Genomic DNA, 15,999 nt, shown 5'->3' with positions numbered 1-15,999 from the left:
TTTTTTGCCCGGTCTTTTCCAAGATTTCTGTTTTTACGGGTAACCTTAGCAGTAAGATGGCGGACAATAATGTCACCTCGGATTGAGCCAAGTTTCCGCAATAATTAAAATAAATGCTAATTTCTCAATTCTCAATAATTTATATGATTTTGCTCATGATTACTCAATCTAATAATAATATAAGAATAGCCTTATTTCTGGTTTAAGATAATCAAGATTATTTTAACAGCATTTTAATTTGTAAAATTAATGAATCACATCCTTTTTAAGTGTTTGAATTGATTTTTACCACGAAAAACAATTTCAGATAGCAAAATAAGTATTATTATTTTTAAAAAAAATTCTCATTTGCTAACTATTTTTAAACTCAATATTTTGGAATTTAAAAAAAAACAATTTTAAGGTTTGACTGTAGAAAGAAATCTATTAAAAATATAGAAATAACTATCTCATATATTATATATATATATATATATATATATATATATATATATACAAAAGTCAATTCCATTGAAGTTGGGAAAAAGTTTAAAATGTCAGTAAAATTAGAATAGAATGACTTGCAAACCTTTTCTAACCCATATTTAAATGAATACACCACAAAGACAAGATTATCCATGTTCAAACTCATAAACTTTATTTCCATAAGCAAATAATGATAAACTTAGAATTTTATAATTGCAACAAGTGCCAAAGTAGTTGGGAAAGGGGCTTCTTCACCATTGTGTTACATCACCTTTCCTTTTAATAACACTCAATAAACGTTTAGGAAGTGAGGAGACTAGTTGTTGAATCGTTGATAGTGGAATCCTTTCCCATTCTTGCTTTAGGTACAGCTTCAGCTGTTCAACAGTCCGGGGTCTCCTTTGTCTTATTCTGCGCTTTATAATGCGCCACACATTTTCAATGGGAGACAGGTCAGGACTGCAGGCAGGCCAGTCAAGCACCCGCACCCTCTTACTACGAAGCCACGCTGTCGTGAGACGTGCAGTGTGTGGCTTGGCATTATCCTGCTGGAAGAAGCAAGGGCGCCCATGGTAAAGATTCTGTTTGGATGGCAACATACTTTGTTCCAAAACCTGAATGTACTTTTCTGCATTAATGGTGCCTTCACAGATGTGCAGGTTACCCATTCCTTGGCCACTCATGCACCCCCATACCATCACAGATGCTGGCTTTTGCACTTTGCGTGCATAACAGTCTGGATGGTTCTGTTCTTCTTTGGACCGGAGGACACGACGTCCACAATTTCCAAACACAATTTGGAAAACTGACTCATCAGACCACAGAACACTTTTCCACTTTGTATCAGTCCATTTTAGATGGGCTCGGGCCCAGAGAACCCTGCGGCGTTTCTGGATGTTGTTGATGAATGGCTTACGCTTTGCAACATAAAGTTTTAACCCACACTTACGGATATAGCGTCGAACTGTATTGACTGACAGTGGTTTTCCAAAGTGTTCCTGAGCCCATGTGGTGATGTCCTTTACACATTGATGTCGGTTCTTAATGCAGTACCGCTTGAGGGCTCGGAGGTCACGGGCATTCAATAATGGTTTACGGCCATGCCGTTTACGCACAGTGATTTCTCCAGATTCCCTGAACCTTTTCACAATATTATGGACTGTAGATGATGATATCCCTAAATTCCTTGCAATTGTACTTTGAGGAATGTTGTTTTTAAACTGTTCAACAATTTGCTCACGCAGTTGTTCACAAAGAGGTGAACCTCGCCCCATCCTTGCATGTGAATGACTTAGCTTGTTCGGGTCTCCCTTTTTTATACCCAGTAACAACTCTCACCTGTTGCTAATTCATCTGTTCACCTGCAAATAGTTGGTTGATTTCCATTCATCCACTTTCTGAGTAGTTATTGACACCTGTCCCAACTATTTTGGCACGTGTTGCTGTCATCAAATTACAGAGTTGATGATTTTCTCCCAAAACAATAAAGTTTATGAGTGAAGACAATAAATATGTTGTCTTTGCTGTGCATTCATTTAAATATGGGTTGAAAAGAATTTGCAATTTACTTGGATCAATTTTTATTTGCAATTAACACACTTTCCCAACTTCATTGGAATTGAGTTTTGTATATATATATATATATATATATATATATATATATATATATATATATATATATATTGTGCGAACAATATAATTAGAGAATGATCTTTTATCACCTAGTGTCAATAAAATGGTGGAGCCAATTTTAGAGGGAGTTAAGCCCCGCCCCCGAAACCAACCCAACCCAACCCAATTCCCTCATGGTATTACTTACTGCTGAACGTCGAAGGCCATTTCCAACATTAACTGTAATGACCATCATCTCGTGAGTCATAAACCATAACATGCGCTGGTCTTTTAACCTGTGCAAAATATATCATAAATCACTTGGCGGTGTTGGGCTCAGCGCTGCCCCCGGTGGTCGGGTGGTGCGACTGCAACCTCCATAAAATTAAATCTGACCTTACTGTACAGAAGACATCAAATTATAAACATAGTGATGGCGGGGCTCATCCTGTCAGACTGATCCTGGGCGCTTGTTCGCCTTTGGGAAATCACGTCGCAGATTAGCGTCATAATCACCCAATTTTGAAAAAAAAGAAAGAAAATGATCCACCATCTTCCATTTATTTATGATTGTAGTCACTTTACAAAAGAGCATCTGATGTTCTTTGTTTGTGTGGGATTAACAATGGTTTGTATTCCGCTATCTCGCTGTTATCCATAGTAGGCTTAATCTGCTAATCTGTATCATGTAGCCTAGATTAAATTGTTAAAGAAATACTCCATGATAATTGTGCTTGAAACCAGTGGTTGATCATTTTCTAGCGGTGAATGAAAAGTCTTGTGAGCACAAGATTTAGCGTACATAGTCTCGCCAATGTCGTGATTTATGTGATATGTGTTTCCAAGAAACCACATTTTTCCATGAAAAGTCTAATGGCCCACGCTTAATTCATTCACACTCACTTTTCTTACTTTTAAAAACTGTTATAAAGAGTTTGGCGCAGTTTTTCAGTAAGTATCAAGCCTCTGGGAATTATTTCAGTATGATAAATCACCATTAGATGGCAGGAGTGGCTTTGATCAGATATTTGTCCACACATCGAAGGAGCCCCCACTTCCTAGTCTCACTTCCTGTATCCAGCGTTTGAAGTGTGCATGACAAGTATAGGGCGTAGTGAAGCAATTTGGTTGGAGTAACGAAGATATAGATAAGTACAAACAGTTAACACTTCTAGCTTTTTTCCTTTTGAAAAGACGACGAAGTCTCTTCCTAATCGTCGTGGCAGAGAGGGATGATGTTTCATGCACAAGCACAGGAACGCAACTGCTATGGTGACCGAAATCATGTGATCATGTCACTGCAAACATCAGGCGCTGAAATGTTTATTCATGGATTTAGTTTTTTTTTCATTAAAATGTGATTTTGGAATCAAAGTGTTTATGGGAGGAATTGTTTAGATATTGGAGGTATCACTAATGCAAGAATGAAGCAGCGAGATAAGAGTTCTGGTTGAGGTACATCTTTCACAAAAACAAGTTTCCTTAGAAACGAGTATTTTCAAGTAACTTAACTGTTGTTTACTAAACAACTTTAAAAGCTATAAATATCCATTTTTTCTTTTGATATGTCCCATGTACACGCAGCGACATGGCTACATCCCAATTGTTGACAAAAACAAAAAGCGGTCAAATACACAAATTTTTTTTTGCATTATACAAAGAACACAGTATCCCTCGGTTATCGCTGTTAATACGGACCACCATTCCCGCGAAAAATTAAACTCCCCAGGGTCACCCTTACCGACTGAGAGTATACGAAGACAAAATAACAACTATAGGTCTACACATAAAAACATAGAACACGGAAATGCAGTGGAATGAATGGTCTTTATAGACATTATACAATGAAGCTGCACGGTACCATCAGTTGACCTCGGATTGAGCCAAGTCTCCGCGATGATTAAAATACAATCGACCCAAATATAGCTGTTTCTTACGAGGTGTACCTCCAGGTCATCCATTTCATGGGTGATGGATCTGTCATTTGTGATACAAGCACGGCAGGAGTTGGTTGGGAGGGTTGTTACATAGCCTAGCCGTAGCTGTAGGCCGGACCCAGAGCCTTGTTTTTGTCTTTTCTCCTGAAGTTACCTCAGTCGCTTCCCGGACCGATAACAATCCACGAAGCACCCGCTGGTGATCACCATTTCCATGTGCTCTTCTGTCTTTCCTCAGAGTTTGATTTAATTGATTAATTTATTTTCAATGTAACAAGCTGTTAAAATACCAGCTCCGCTGTAGCCATGCACTGCACTTGATTCGACACATTGGCTTGTGTGCCTGCGCCTGCCCAGCTGTTTGACTGACAGCATTTATCAGCCTATCACAGTTGCGCACACAGACAGTCACACCCACCCAGCACACTAAGCCCTCCCTAACCTGCCCCAATATAGCATTTGCTGAGTTCTGTCTGCTCATTGACAATAAGAGCAGTTCGTTTCAATTCAATATCTACAGTGAACACAGGATGACCTAGTGCGAAGTAACGAGTGGTCTCTGTGTATGTCCATGTAGTCTGTAGTGCAAATTTGTGAAATCTGTTCCTTTATTTACTCTTTTTTTTCTAGATCAAGCGTCTAAAATCTTTTCACCCCTCTTTTTCCGTCTTTACGAAACAAAAGCCGAACGCTACACGAAGGGTTAAAAACAAAGGCAAACGGCTCGCATCTCTGCCAAACGTGACCCCTCGGAGCAGATCTGGCAGCTAATAACCGGCGCTTTGTTTTGGGCGGCGTGCACCTCAAAGACCCTCCGGCATCAAAACCTTATTAAGATGAATGATTGATAGGCCGCCAACAGGAGCGAGGACGAGGCGGCTCCTTACTTTGAATCAAAAGCGGGCGAGCGAGCAGGGCGGGCCTTGTTAATTATCCCGACAGGGTTCTGATGGGCGCCGACTATCAAAGTTTCTTTAGGGCCCACCTGCGCTTTGTTAAAGAGTGCCAAGTATCAAAGCTCGCTTTCGGGCGGAAGGAAGCCCTTCAAAAGCTTGCAAATAAATTCCTTGTTTTTCAAGCGCCAAAACTGAGAAAGAAAGAAATACTCGCATTTTACAACTTGTTCGGTGCCATAAAGTATAAATACGTTTTCAGAAGCATTGTCCCTGAGTGTTAAAACATAAAATACCAGGTATGGTGCAGCTTATCAGAGAGTATCAAGCCTATGGGAAATGATTTCAGTATCATAAACCAGCATTTGCTGGCAGGATTGGCTCGGATGAGGTCTTTGTCCTGTTGGGAATTAAATATCAAAATGTACCGTTTACCAAATTGTTCGAATTAGTTATTTGACTCCATTAACCAAACCTACAACCTACATTCACCCAACAATTTATGCGCGCTTGTTTCTTGTGGGAAAAGGTGAACAAGAAAGCCGACATTTTCCCACGGGGGTAGATTTAATTTCATTACCAATTCAACTAAGTGTACTCCATCGAAAACGGCCGAATTAGTGACGTTGGAGTCTCTGGGAAGCCCTCTTCTGAAGTCCTTTAGCTTTCTTCTTATTGGCCCACGTCTCCCCGCAAGATGGTGTGCCGGCTCCTCCCATGGGCGTGCCAATGAAGCCCCCTGGGCTTCACCATCTCGGAGAAGAGCGTCGCGAGGTGTGGAATACTCAAAACAACACAGAGCGTTTCTACGTCTTGTGCTGATTATCTTATCAGCCTTACGTCCCGTTCCCGCCGTTCCTGTAAACAACATTTTCCACCAGGGTGCCCTGACATCGCACCACAGCCCAGCCAGTGACTATCTTTTGCATTAAATGCAATTTGTATTCGATCGTATAAAATCCTTTATAGTCAAATGTATAAAATCCTTCAGTCCACACATTGAAGAAAGCCCCCACTTCCTAGTCTTGCTTCCTTTAGACAGCAATTGTTTATAGGCGGAACCGTATGGAAAGGATAGAAGTAATGAAGCAGTGTGGTCAGAAGATATGGATAAGTAGAGACGGGTAACGGTTTGAGCTTTTTTCTCTCTAACAAGAAGTCCTTTTGGCATTATCGAGACAGAGAGGGATGACGTTTCGTGCAATGCCACTGTAACCGAAATGATGCGATCATGTCACCCGAAACACCCGGTGCTGAAAAGTTCTCGCAAACTTCATGTATAGTTCCTGCATCAGTTCTGTGTTCTAGCTATAAAATGTTTTGCAAGCAAAGAGCCGTTGTGTTTATGGAAAGAATTATTTAGACATTAGAGGTATCACAAATGCAAAATAAAGCAGCAAAGTGAAAGCTCTGCTTGAAATGCGTCCTTTAAAAAAAGCCATTTTTGGACAAGCCCTTTGATAGGAAGTCCTCCTTTTACCTCAAAATATTTCAATAAATAATCCCAACACGTGAAGCAAAAAAATACTTTTCTATAAGACAGGCCCTATAATAGGAGTTCCTCCTCTGCCCTCGACAGAGTTCATTTAAACAACCCCAATACAAGAAACAAACAACTATTTTTCTATAGGATAGGCCCTTAATAGGAGATCCTCCTCTACCCTCAACCTAGTTCATGAAAACAAGCCCAGTATGAGAAACAAACAACTACTTTTCTATAGGACAGGCCCTATGATAGGAGTTTCTCATCTAACCTCAACATAGTTTTTTAAAACAACCCTAATATGAGAGGCAAAAAACTACTTTTCTATAGGACAGGTCCTATAGTAAGAGTTATTCCTCTAACCTCAATATTGTTCGTTAAAACAACCCCAATAAGATAAGCAAAAAACGACTTTCTATAGGACAGGCTCTATAAAAGGAGTTCCTCCTCTAACCTCAACATAGTGCATCAAAACAACCCCAATACAAGAAGCATAAAACCACTTTTCTATAGGAAACTCCGAGGTGAATAAACAATTTTCCTTGCCAAATGTCTCAGCTGGCCGAAAAATGAATAAATCACAAAAAAAAAAAAACCAGCACCTGAACGCCACATCAAAAGCTTCGTTCACCAGATGAGAGTCATAAAGTTCCACTGTTCAACTACCTCAAATTGTCCTCGGGCATAAAAAGTAGAATGGATACATTCAAATCCATCACCCAGATTGAAACGGTGTTCGACCTTACAGAGTTTTAGTTTTTTACGGCGTGTCTTCCGATTTTTGGCAAAATTTATATTTCTTTGTCATTGAACATCCCTTTTTATGGTCATCGGTGTAAAGTTCAGGGCTGCAAATTTCGTCACCCGCAAGGAACCGTGATTACCGCCATGACACCGGCTCGGGATTAAGGCGGATTATGTAGCTAGACACGCGCACCGGTTTATGACGTGTCAACAACTTTTTATTTTCTAACGACATTTTTGAATATATACATTTTTTATTCATACAAGGGCAGAATGTTTACATTTTTAAAATATATTTTCAAGTATTATTATTTCATCCTGGTAAAATATTTCAAATATGCAAAATATCCATTTTGTTCAATGAATATATTGTGGTTTCACGGTGGACCCAAACGCAGGAAAATGGAAAAGGCAAAGTGCTCAAAAACAGATGGCATTTAATAACAAAATCATCAGCAAAAAAAAAAGGTCAAAAACAACAATAAACTGTTCGGAACCAGGAACAAAAAAACAAACCTCAGAAAAAAAACTGTTCTGGTATTGATGGTGGAAAATGTATGTAGAAAATGAAAATGACCCGAAACTGAGTGCAGCCCAAAATTTCCTTATGAAGGGTGAGGCTAAGTAGGGACAGGTAAAGGGTGATTGGACCCACCTATCGTAATTACAATCCGAGTAGGCGCCCTCTGGTGGACAGAGACGCGCCACAGCCTAACACAAAAATTTCAAAAATTGTATTGAAAGAAAAGTATTTTTTTTATTTCTTAACCATATTTGTTTTCCCTTTTTCTCCCTTTTCTCTTTTTCTCAGTTTTCCTTTTTACCCATTTTTTACATTTTCTATTTCTTTTTCTTTCCTTATTTCTCATTTTCTCTTATCCCCCTTTTCATTTTGCTCATCATTTTCACCCTTTTTTATTTACGAGTCCCATTCTGCTTTCTTTATGATTGCTGCAGTTGCGATTGTTTTTTGCTGGTTCCCACGACTCTAAAAAGTTGCTCCACACGCTCCGCCCCCGACATGACATTGCCCCTGTCCGGAATCTTCTGTAAATAAATTTGAGTCCTGTTCCTTCTTACAGGAAGTAGAGCGCCGACATGGGAGCCCCCCCCTCCCCTTCCTGGCCCCCGCTTCTCCTGGTCCTCCTGGTGGCGTCCCCGGGGCCCCTCGTGGCTCGGCCCCTGCTCCTGCACTCGTCCATTAACGTGGCGGTGGTCTTCAGCGGCTCCACCTATCAGAGCGAAGTGCGAGGACGGCTGAGCGGCGAAAACTTTGTAGACCTTCCGGTTTTGGTCAACCCGGTGACGGTGCTGGTCAACGATACCAATCCCCGAGACTTGCTCACCCGTCTTTGCGATACCATGGCAACGGAGAAGTTGCACGGAGTGGTCTTCGAGGACGACGTGGGGTCGGTAACCGGGAGCCAGGTGAAATCAAATTTACTGTTGAATTTTGGGTAATTGTTTTTTTGCAGTGTTCTGGAATTAAATTGTAAATAGATTATACAGTGAATTTCGGGATACAGCGTCCCTGCATTACAACAATATCACTTTGGTTGTGGAATAAAAAAGTTCTTTAGGGCATTTCCCCGTGAAATGACATCAACTAAATGATATTTTGTAGGCCCAGCAACAAAATTCAATTTTTGCTGTGTTTGTAGATCTCTAAAATATCTGTATACCATTGGTTGAATTCATATAAAATGCTGATATACTATTGGCTAAATTACCTCCCATGATGCCTTTCTTTTACTTCATTCAGTTCAGATTATCGCAAAGACTTAGCAAGTTGGTCAAACAATACTGTATTTTTTTATGTGTGATCTATTTGCAATGGTTTAAGTAAACACAGTTAAGCTAAAACACCATCAAATGTAATGTCCATTGTGTTTTCGATACGAAAACGGTTTTTGTCCGATAAATGAATTACTGTATTTAAAATGAAATACCAGGCTAAAAATGCAAGTTCATTCAGAAGTGTTCTATACAGATATTCTGTGCTAATTTGAGCTTTAAGTTAAAAACATAGTCAAATACTACTACTTCCAGGTGATACTAATACCTGGTTTTACGTGTCACTTCCTGTTCTTTAAACTGGCTGAAAGGACGGGTGCATGTTCAATCAATCTCCATCAATATTAAATCTGCCTATGAATGTACGTCTCGTTTTATTTATGATCAATATCGTGAAATATAAACCAAAATCGGTTTCCCTGAAAAAGGAATCCGCCTACTTCCTTTTTACGGGTGCACTATAACTTTTATCCGTCTTCCGACAACCAATGAAATAAATTTTTATGGAGCGTTGCCGAGGACAACGGCATTGAGGATATCGATTTTTATTTGTTTTCAGGTGACGGAGGTGGCGCAGATTTTGGATTTTTTGTCCACGCAGACGGCGCTACCTATCGTGGGAATCAGCGGCGGATCGGCGGTGGTCATACCGTTTAAGGTAAGATCAAAATGTGTTATTACAGTAATCCCTCGGTTAATGGGGATCAGAACACCCGGCAAAAGGTGAAAATCTGTACCTTCTGCACCTTCATAAAAGCCCCCAAAGGTCCAACTTACCTCAAGTTTAATTCTTGACTGACTGAGAGTATATGACTGTAACAAAATAACAACTATAGATCTACAAATATTAACACAGAGTACAGAATTGCAGTTATGGTCATTATACAAAAGAACTACAAGGGGGCCGCTCTTTTCAGTGCAAGCAAGCGATTCATAGAGTGGCTGGCTAGCTGCATGCTAGCATCAGGTATCCTCGAGTTGAGCCAGGTCCCCGAGATGATTAAAATACAACTGTCCGGAATGTAGCAGTTTCCTACGAGTTCTAGCTCCACGTCATCCGTTTAATGGGTATTTGGTTTGGCGTTCATGCGATACAGTCTTGGCAGGAGTGGCTTGTGAGAGTTCTTAGCCTACCTAGAGCAAAAGTTTGTTTGTTATGGTTTTCGATGGACCCAAACGCAGGAAGCAGGAAACTCACAGTACTCGGAAAATGATTGCATGTAATCAGAAAAATGCTCAATAAGGTAACAAACTAATGGGCAAAATAAACAATAAAACTGTCTGAATCATAAAACAATAAAACAAAACTCAGAAATCCTGATGGACTGGAAAAAAATACGATGATGAAAACCAAAAGTAGAAATGAAAATCACCTGACCCTGAATGCTGTCCCAAAATGTCCCTATGAAGGGTGAGGCTGATTAGGCACAGGTGTGGGATTAATTGGACACACCTGTCCCAATTACAAACTAGTTAGGCGCCCCCTTGTGGACAGAAGCACACCAGACCATAACATTGGTATTGCCTTCTCCCAAACGCCGTCTCAGTCGCTCCCTGATAACAATCCATGGGGCACCCACTGGTGATCCTAATTTCTTTACGCTCTTCTGATTTTCATTTAATCGTTGAATATCTTATCAATGTAACAAGCTTTGAAAAGCTAGCTATCGCCATACTTCGCAGTTTGTTTAAGTGGCCACATTGACGTGTGCACCCGCCCCGCTGTTTGACTGACAGTATTCACCAGCCTATCACAGTCGTGCACACAGACTGTCACGCCCACCCAACACACATAGTCCTCCCTAGCCCGCCCTGGTGATAGCATTTGTTGTGTGCTTTGTTCTCAGAACACACGATATGTTTATATCAATGACAATAAAAACAGTTAAATATCCACAAAGCAGTGAACCAGCGATAAGTACCGAGGTCTCAGACTCAACTTACCTGGGGGCTGCCAGAGCTAGGTATGAGGTTGGTCCAAATCTGGATAATAAATCTTCACCGTTTCCGGTTTCAAGACTTGACCATATATGTTAATTTTTCATTTTATTGTTTCATTTTATTGTTTGTTAATGCAACATCCACTGCAGCATTGTCCCTTCTCAAGGTTTCTTCATTTTCCTCATGTTGAGGTTTTTGAGATTTTCCTTGCCCTCCTGTAGGTTTTAGATCAGGGGATGGTGTAGTAATAGTCTATAGTTTGCAATAGTCTGTGGTCTGTGCAGCCCTTTGAGACTCCTTGTGATTAAGGGTGTCACGAATAAACATGACTTGACCTTTTCAAAATGTAAAAATTCCACGCTGGTGTAAGGTTTCAAATTAGGGTTCCAAAGCTTTCTGATGTTTGAGTAGAGCGAACAAGAACCTGCAATGTTGATGAAGATGTTTTACGCCGACAGTTTGACGGTAGATTTCGACACGTTTCGAAAAAGTTGCCGGCAAGGGGCAGAACAACGGCGAGAGTGAGACAACCGTGGACTCTTTTGTTGTTATAGGATTTTAGGAGAAAAGAGAGTCCTGGTCTCCTAGCGCGTCTCGCTTTGCTTGTGTAAGCGCCGTCATCAACACCTGGTATTTTTAGCGCGCCGTTCTCACTTGTAGACACCGTCGCGTACTTTAATAGCATACAGTGGGGGAAGCAGTTGTTTTGTGACTTGCTTGTAGGTAATAGAGTTTCATACGAGTTTGACGTTTGTCAAATAACACAACAAAGGTTTCAGGAACCAGAACAGGATCAGGACCCAATCGCGTAACGTTCTCACACAAGCCTTCATTTTACGGGAAATGGGGAGTCATGCACGTTAGGCAGCCGGTCTGGCGTGGAAAGACGGGAAGCCAGAGACAGGCGAGAGCAATAACGAATCGGGATAACGAAAAGAAACAGGAGAAACTAGATGGGAAAAGAAACTGGATAACCAACAAACAGGACAAAAACAGATGGAAACAAAACTGGAGCCCAAAATTAAACAGGACAAAAATAAACAGGATCAATACCGGACTGGAGATTTCAACAGGAAAACACGACCGAGTCAGAACTTCTGTGGGGCAGAAGTTCGATTGACGGGCTGACAACCGAAGCAAGAGAGCATTGAGCTTTATATAGACAAAAGCCAATCTCTCAACGAGCCGCAGTTGGCGCCACACGGGCGGGGCCAATTGGGCACCATGGCAACCGTGACACACACGGGCGTGGCCAATTGGGCGCCATGGCAACCATGACAAAAGGTGTCATTTTACCATCCATTATCTGCACCGCTTATCCTCAGTAGGGTCGCTGGGGTGCTGGAGCCCATTCCAGTCATCTTCGGGCAGTGAAACAGGAAACACGAGTGCCCAGAGCAAACGCACGCAGGCACGGGGAGAACATACAAACTCCACACGGGGAGGCTGCTGTAGCTGGACTTGAACCCTCAACCTCTGCATCGTTGGGTTACGCTGTAACCACCCAGCCGCCGTGCCACGTCATTTTAACCATTTAAAAGAAAACAAAGTTTTGAAGAGAAATTAAAGCTTGTGGGGTGTGCATGTGTATACAATAGAGGTAAGATCTTATGCGTGAGCAAAACCCAAAATTAAGGCTGGGCGCGCTCAGAAGGTCACTCGGCAACGGGACCTTTGGACACATAGAAGCCGGCCAAAATCACTCTTCCTCGCAAATAAAATGTGAAGATTCTGGTTTGCGTCGGGCTTGGTCCCTTTGAGGTCTCTTGGTCATTGTCAAAGAAGAGAGGGATGACGGTTTGTGCAGGTCTGCAGTATTGTGATCGCCATGGTGACCGGAATCATGTGATCACGTCACCGGAAACATCCGACACTGAAATCGTTCTTGCATAAAATTCAGTGTTATTGCAATAAAATGTCAAAAAGTGTCATCGTGATTATCGGAAGCATTGTTTAGGTACTGGAGGTAACATAAATGCAAAAACAAAACAGGAAAGTAAGAGTTCTGCTTAAAGTACATCCTTTCACCATTTTTCTCTGAAGTTTTTTTTAGAAATATATTATTTTCAACCAACAAATAATCAACAAGCGGTATTCAACTGTTTCTAAACAATGGTAAAAGCTATAAACAAGACTTCCATTCCAATGGGGGTTGAAGCTTTCTTTTTGTCTAATATAACTACAGAACAAAATTTTTAGTAGGGCTTCAAAATGGCTGACACAGGCTATTATAATTTAAAAGAAATGATCAGGCATTGAAAGAGTTGAGGAGATTCTGAGCAGTTCCCTCAACTTCAATTTTTTTCTCTAATTCGAGTGATGTGAAATTGTCTTTACACTACCAATGCATTTTTATACTTCCTGTAGCATTTTATTATAAATGTACTTTCTTCACTGCCGATTTCCAATCCAATGGGTTCAGTCTAGAAAGAATATAATATAAGAATCACTGAGTTATTATCTTCTAAAATCGTTATACAATTTTTGGGACAGCCTGTATATTTAGTGTTCTATAATGTACCGTATTTGCGTGACATTTTATGACGTATTTGCAAGCCTTCTTTCTTGCCTCCAGTGTTGAATTCAATTAACACCCCCGTACCCCGAAGAGATCTCCAGGACCCCATTAATAGCCTTAATGAGCACCCCTTCCCCCTCGCTCCCTATTGCAGGCACAATGGCGGCAGGTGGAAGAGCTAATTCCGCACGCCTCAATGGCGCCTGATTATCAATACGTGCAACGGAACGCGACTGCGGCCCCGCCCACTCGCAGACGGAAGTTCTTTATTAGCCACGCACCAAAAAGGTCCCCAAAAATTCCATTTCCAACAAGTCAGTAGGCGGGCTGGCTTTAATGAACCAAGTTTCATTCCCAGAGTGTAAAAAAGAAAGAAAAAGGAAACGCTTTTTGCGGCTGGAATACCGCCGGGCTTCGGGGGCTTGGCCTCCTTTTCGGAAGAAAAACAAACACACTAAAAAAAGCGGGTCAAACTGTCCTGTTAAAAATAAACCAATACATCCTAAAAAGTGATCCGGTGAGACCGATTGCGTCGTTTTAGAGTTCGGCGAACTCCGGGCTAGTGGCCTCAAATTGCAAGGATCGCTTAAAGCATACATGTCAAAATCAAGGCCCGCGGGCCATGTCTGGCCCCCAGAAAGATTTTCTTCAGCATCTGACATCTTGATTCATGGTGGTATCGTACACCAGGAATCATTGTGTATTTGTTTTCTGTCACGATTACCCATTGCCCTCACCGGTGCCCGCTCGTTTGGCGCCAGCTGCTGCTCGATGCCTGATTGGCTCCCCTCCTTTTTAACTCAGTGCTCTCATTCACTCCTTGTCAGTCCGTCAACGAACCTCTGCACTTGCGAGGCAAGCATTTTGACTGTCCAGTATCCTGCTCGTGTATCCAGCATCCGGTATTTATCCCACCTGTCCCGTCTTAACCAGTATCTTGCTTGTGCATCCGGTATCGATCCCGTCTGTTTTGTCTTGTCCGGTATCCTGCTCGCGTATTCTGTATCCGGTATCGATCCCGCCTGTCCCGTCCTGTCGTATAACCTGCTTGTGCATCCGGTATCGATTCCGCCTGTCCCGTCCTGTCCTGTATCCGGTATCGATCCCGTCTGTCCTGTCCTGTCCCGTATCCTGCTCGTATATCCTGTATCCGGTATCGGTTTCGTCTATCCCGTCCTGTCCGATATCTTCCTCGTGCATCTTGTATCTGGTATCGATCCCGTCTGTCCCGTCCTGTCCTGGATCCGGTATCGATCCCGTCTGTCCTGTCCTGTATCCTGCTCGTGTATCCTGTATCCGGTTTCAATCCCGCCTGTCCCATCCTGTCCATTATCTTGCATACGGTATCGGCCCCGTCTCTCCGGTCTGGTATCTGTTATCTGTTATGTTTTCTGTATCCGGTATCGATCCCGTCTGTACTGTCCTCACTTGTATCTTGCTCTTATATCAAGTATCCGGTATCGATCCTGCCTGTCCCATTCTCCCCTGTATCCTGCTCGTCTGTCCCTGGCTTCTGCCCAGCGATCACCAAATTGCTGGCCTTTATGTTCCCGCGCATGACTGCCCCACTTCCCTAAATAAAGCTTGGTGTGAAAACGTTACGCGTTTGGGTCTACCGTCTGTTCAGGTTCTGACAGTTTTGACTGTACCTTAATTCTTCTTGGTCTTTATTTTATTTAGTTTAGTGAATGATTGCTCTTAATGCTTTATTGAAAGTGATTTTATCGCACTTTTGTAAATATTTAAAATATAGGCTACTGATGGTGTCCAAATAATATCGACACCTTTCATTTAATGTTTATATAATGGAGGTTTTAACATCAATGATATATGTTTTTTTTTGCCTGTTGAAAATTAATGATTACTGACAGAGCTATAAAGATATTGCTCTATTATTTGATCACGTTAGAATATTTATATAATAGTGTCAGGGTTGGGTAGGGTTACTTTAACTGGATTACTTTCAATTACTTTTGGATTACTCCAATACCAAATATGCTAATAAAAGACAAAAGAAACTAAATATGAATAAAATGATGACTCACAACACGTGGTAAGCTTTCTCTCCTGGGTTTGATCTCTTTGATCTCCGGCAAAACAAACATAAAATGCGACAGAAACAAAATGAAAATAAATCCAAACAGCTTGCCAACATCATTTTTGCCGTTCCATGTATTCCGTTACTCCCCAAGCCTGCACAAAATTTAGTAAATTTATTCATATTTAGTTTCTTTTGTCTTTTATTAGCATATTTGGTATTGGAGTAATCCAAAAGTAATTGAAAGTAATCCAGTTAAAGTAACCCTACCCAACCCTGAATAATGGCTTCTAAATGTTATTGGACGAATCTGAAAAGATATACTTATTTTGGTTTGTTTCTTGCTGCTCAATGTTTTTGCACCATTCACTTGCAAACATTGAACTACTATTATAAATTAGGCCAGTCTCTAAGCACTATGTAGTAATGATTTTTTTTTTGCCTTTTATTCTGATGGACTTTTATCATTTTTTCCTCTTCATGTTTTACTCTGAAGTGGCATGTCTTGTCAATGTTTCACAAAGACAATTTATTGAATTCAATATATTTTCTAGGTTTTTAGTAGGTTCAATTAG

The 15,999-nt window shown here is 41.2% G+C and overlaps 1 protein-coding gene across 2 annotated transcripts in view; it reads left to right on the top strand.

The window, feature by feature from the left end:
• The window catches only part of LOC148347364 (glutamate receptor ionotropic, NMDA 2C-like), a 55,958-nt gene that overhangs the window by 2,316 nt on the left and 37,643 nt on the right, over positions 1–15,999 (top strand). For both annotated transcript variants that reach the window (XM_088323576.1, XM_088323575.1), the window contains exons 2-3: positions 8,216–8,561; positions 9,487–9,585. In XM_088323576.1, the coding sequence (XP_088179702.1) occupies positions 8,232–8,561; positions 9,487–9,585 (429 nt within the window). In that variant the 5' untranslated portion in view covers positions 8,216–8,231. The remainder of the gene's footprint in view (positions 1–8,215; positions 8,562–9,486; positions 9,586–15,999) is intronic.

The sequence above is a fragment of the Urocampus carinirostris genome, chromosome 19 (genome assembly GCF_059441175.1).
Source record: "Urocampus carinirostris isolate Australia breed hairy pipefish chromosome 19, RoL_Ucar_1.0, whole genome shotgun sequence".
Lineage (NCBI taxonomy): Eukaryota > Metazoa > Chordata > Actinopteri > Syngnathiformes > Syngnathidae > Urocampus > Urocampus carinirostris.
The sequence above is the reverse complement of the archived record's forward strand: the minus strand, read 5'-3'. Positions and strand labels throughout refer to the sequence as shown.